This window comes from Myotis davidii, unplaced genomic scaffold, assembly GCF_000327345.1.
Source record: "Myotis davidii unplaced genomic scaffold, ASM32734v1 scaffold168, whole genome shotgun sequence".
Classification (NCBI taxonomy): domain Eukaryota; kingdom Metazoa; phylum Chordata; class Mammalia; order Chiroptera; family Vespertilionidae; genus Myotis; species Myotis davidii.
In genome coordinates, this window is record NW_006383016.1 from 6,468,610 (window position 1) to 6,471,004 (window position 2,395).

Sequence of the window (2,395 nt, forward strand, 5' to 3'; positions counted from 1 at the left end):
CACCCTCCCCATCGACCCCACCTTGAGTGTGACAGGGGGCGGTGCCCCAACCCCCCAATCGGCCCTACCCTGAGCGTGACTGGGGGTGGCATCGCAACTTCCCAATCCGCCCTGCTCTGTGCATGACAGGGGGCGGCGCCCCAACTCCCCAATTGGCCCTGCTCTGAGCCCGACCAGGGGCTGCAACTAGGGATTGGGTCTGCCCTCTGCCACCTGGGAGCAGGCCTAAGCCAGTAGGTCGTTATCTCCCAAGGGGTCCCAGACTGGGAGAGGGCACAGGCCGGGCTGAGGGACCCTCCCCCCCCCGAGTGCACAAATTTTTGTGCACTGCACCTCTAGTTATTTAATAATTAACTTATAAGTGTTTTAATGAGTGATTTAAAATTTAAAACCTAGATTTAAATCTGCTATTTTCTTTGTTGTTTTTAAAGATAAAAATGTCAATTCTTAATTTAGATTCTTTTCCAGTTATAGAATACCCTCCTTTAAGAAAAAGTATAAAGATTAAGAAGTCATACTTATAAAACCAATAAAGTGTGTGTTAATGATTGTTCATTTTGAAAATATTATTACAAGTTTTCCTTAAACTCTGAGCTCATCAAAATAATTCCATAGCTGGTTGAAATAACTTATGGAAAGGTGCTTTATTCCATTAAGACCAATGTTTTAATGAGAACATATTTTAAAACCATTTAAGAACAGCACGGCATTTTAAACTGTTAAAAATGGCAGTCCCTAAAAAGCAGCTGGCCTCCTCTTACTTTCTGCCTTTACCAGCTGATAGCCCCACAGACCCTGGTAAGCTGTTGGGACCCCAATTCTCAGCTTATTTGCTTATTCCAGTGAAGGCAGTGACTTCAATTAAGAGAATGCTGCCTGTAGAACATCCTTTAGAATCTTTTTAAATAAAATGCTAATCAAAATTAAGTAGGGCTATGAATTAGATGGAGAGTGTAGGATTAGAACCCGGAGCCCAGTTCTCCTGCGGAGGCTTTCTGCACGTCATATCGCACAGCCCTTTCCTCCGGCCCACCCTCTCTGGGAAGAGAAACCACCATGCATAGCACAGTGGCCATAAGGCTTTCAGTGCCAATGCCTCTGAACACTACATCTGGTTCTCAAACTCCCAACCCTATCTTTGTTCTGCATTTTAAAAAGTGGCATAATACCTACATCATTTTAATTTTCTTCACAAGATTGTGGATGACTGACAGAGTGCACTCTAGAGAGGCTGGCTGCAGTGTTACTATAAATGAAAAGAAATAGAATTAAGAATAGAAATAAAGTCACTAGATGAAATTATATATTTAAGTAAATGGAAAACACGACTCGGATGACCAATATTGTTATTTATACAGAATTTTTAAATCATATATACATAAAATAAGGTATGGATAAAATTTAAACAAATTTACTTGATTCAGTAATAATAAAGGCATTTTTAATCCTTCACCCATAATAAAAGTAGCTCTTACTTTAAGTAAGTGTTCATACACTGGTAGGCCTGTGACTTATGCTGCCAAACCCAAAGCTCAGGATAATGGAATATTCAGGGTGGATCATGTGAGGCATTTCACTTACTGATGAAGTGGAAATAACTACCTAATTTGTCAGAAATTTTACATTGTAATCCTCCTATCCCCCTAACAAAGGGAAATACTTTTTGGAAACAGTGGACATTCATTAAGAGAGAAACACTGAGAGAGATATTATGAGAGAAATTTCTAAGATCTGAAGAAAAGGATTAGTTCAAAGTATTCTAATATGTGTTACAAAATGCTGAAAATTCCAAATTAAAGTCATTTTTTCCTGTAATGCCACAGGCCCAACTACATCTTACACTTTCTTTGCTAAAATCTTTCAGCTTAGTTAACTGGATAAATTTTCCCTCTTGGAACATATTCCCGGTTTTATGCAGAAGTCAATGGAAAATAGATTTGCTTTGCAGAAGCAACTTTACAAGCAAGTATGCTAGAGCATTTTTATCAAGTGAAGCATACAGGCACTGTCTCACTCAGATGAGTTTAGAACATTCTTGTTTGCTTTTACAAACCTGAAGGGAGGACGGTGTGTAAACAGAACATGTCTGTACTTGAAGAGCATGATTCTAGATATGATATATACAGTCAAAGAGATCAAAGCATGCCACATGATTACTAAGTACTCTCTCTTTGCATTACACAAAGATCAAAACATGTGCTAACTCCAGTGGCATCACTGCACCGACTGTGCATTTACTAATTTAAAATATATGTCTTGGTTTCTCAGGAGCTCTTGATGAGTTCCCCACTCTTTTACTTTTCCATTGTGCAGAACCACTATCAGATCTGCATTCTGTATTGTGGAGAGTCTGTGAGCCACCACTAGGCACGTCCTCCCCTTACTGGCCCGATCA

General features: G+C 39.7%; 1 protein-coding gene across 1 annotated transcript in view; it reads right to left on the minus strand.

Moving 5' to 3' along the window:
• Window positions 1–2,214: 2,214 nt before the first annotated feature.
• ABCB5 (ATP binding cassette subfamily B member 5) overlaps window positions 2,215–2,395 on the minus strand; it is a 97,097-nt gene continuing 96,916 nt past the window's right edge. The window contains exon 25 of the mRNA XM_006779092.1: window positions 2,215–2,395. This exon is cut by the window's right edge and continues 9 nt beyond it. Coding sequence (XP_006779155.1) covers window positions 2,215–2,395 — 181 coding nt within the window.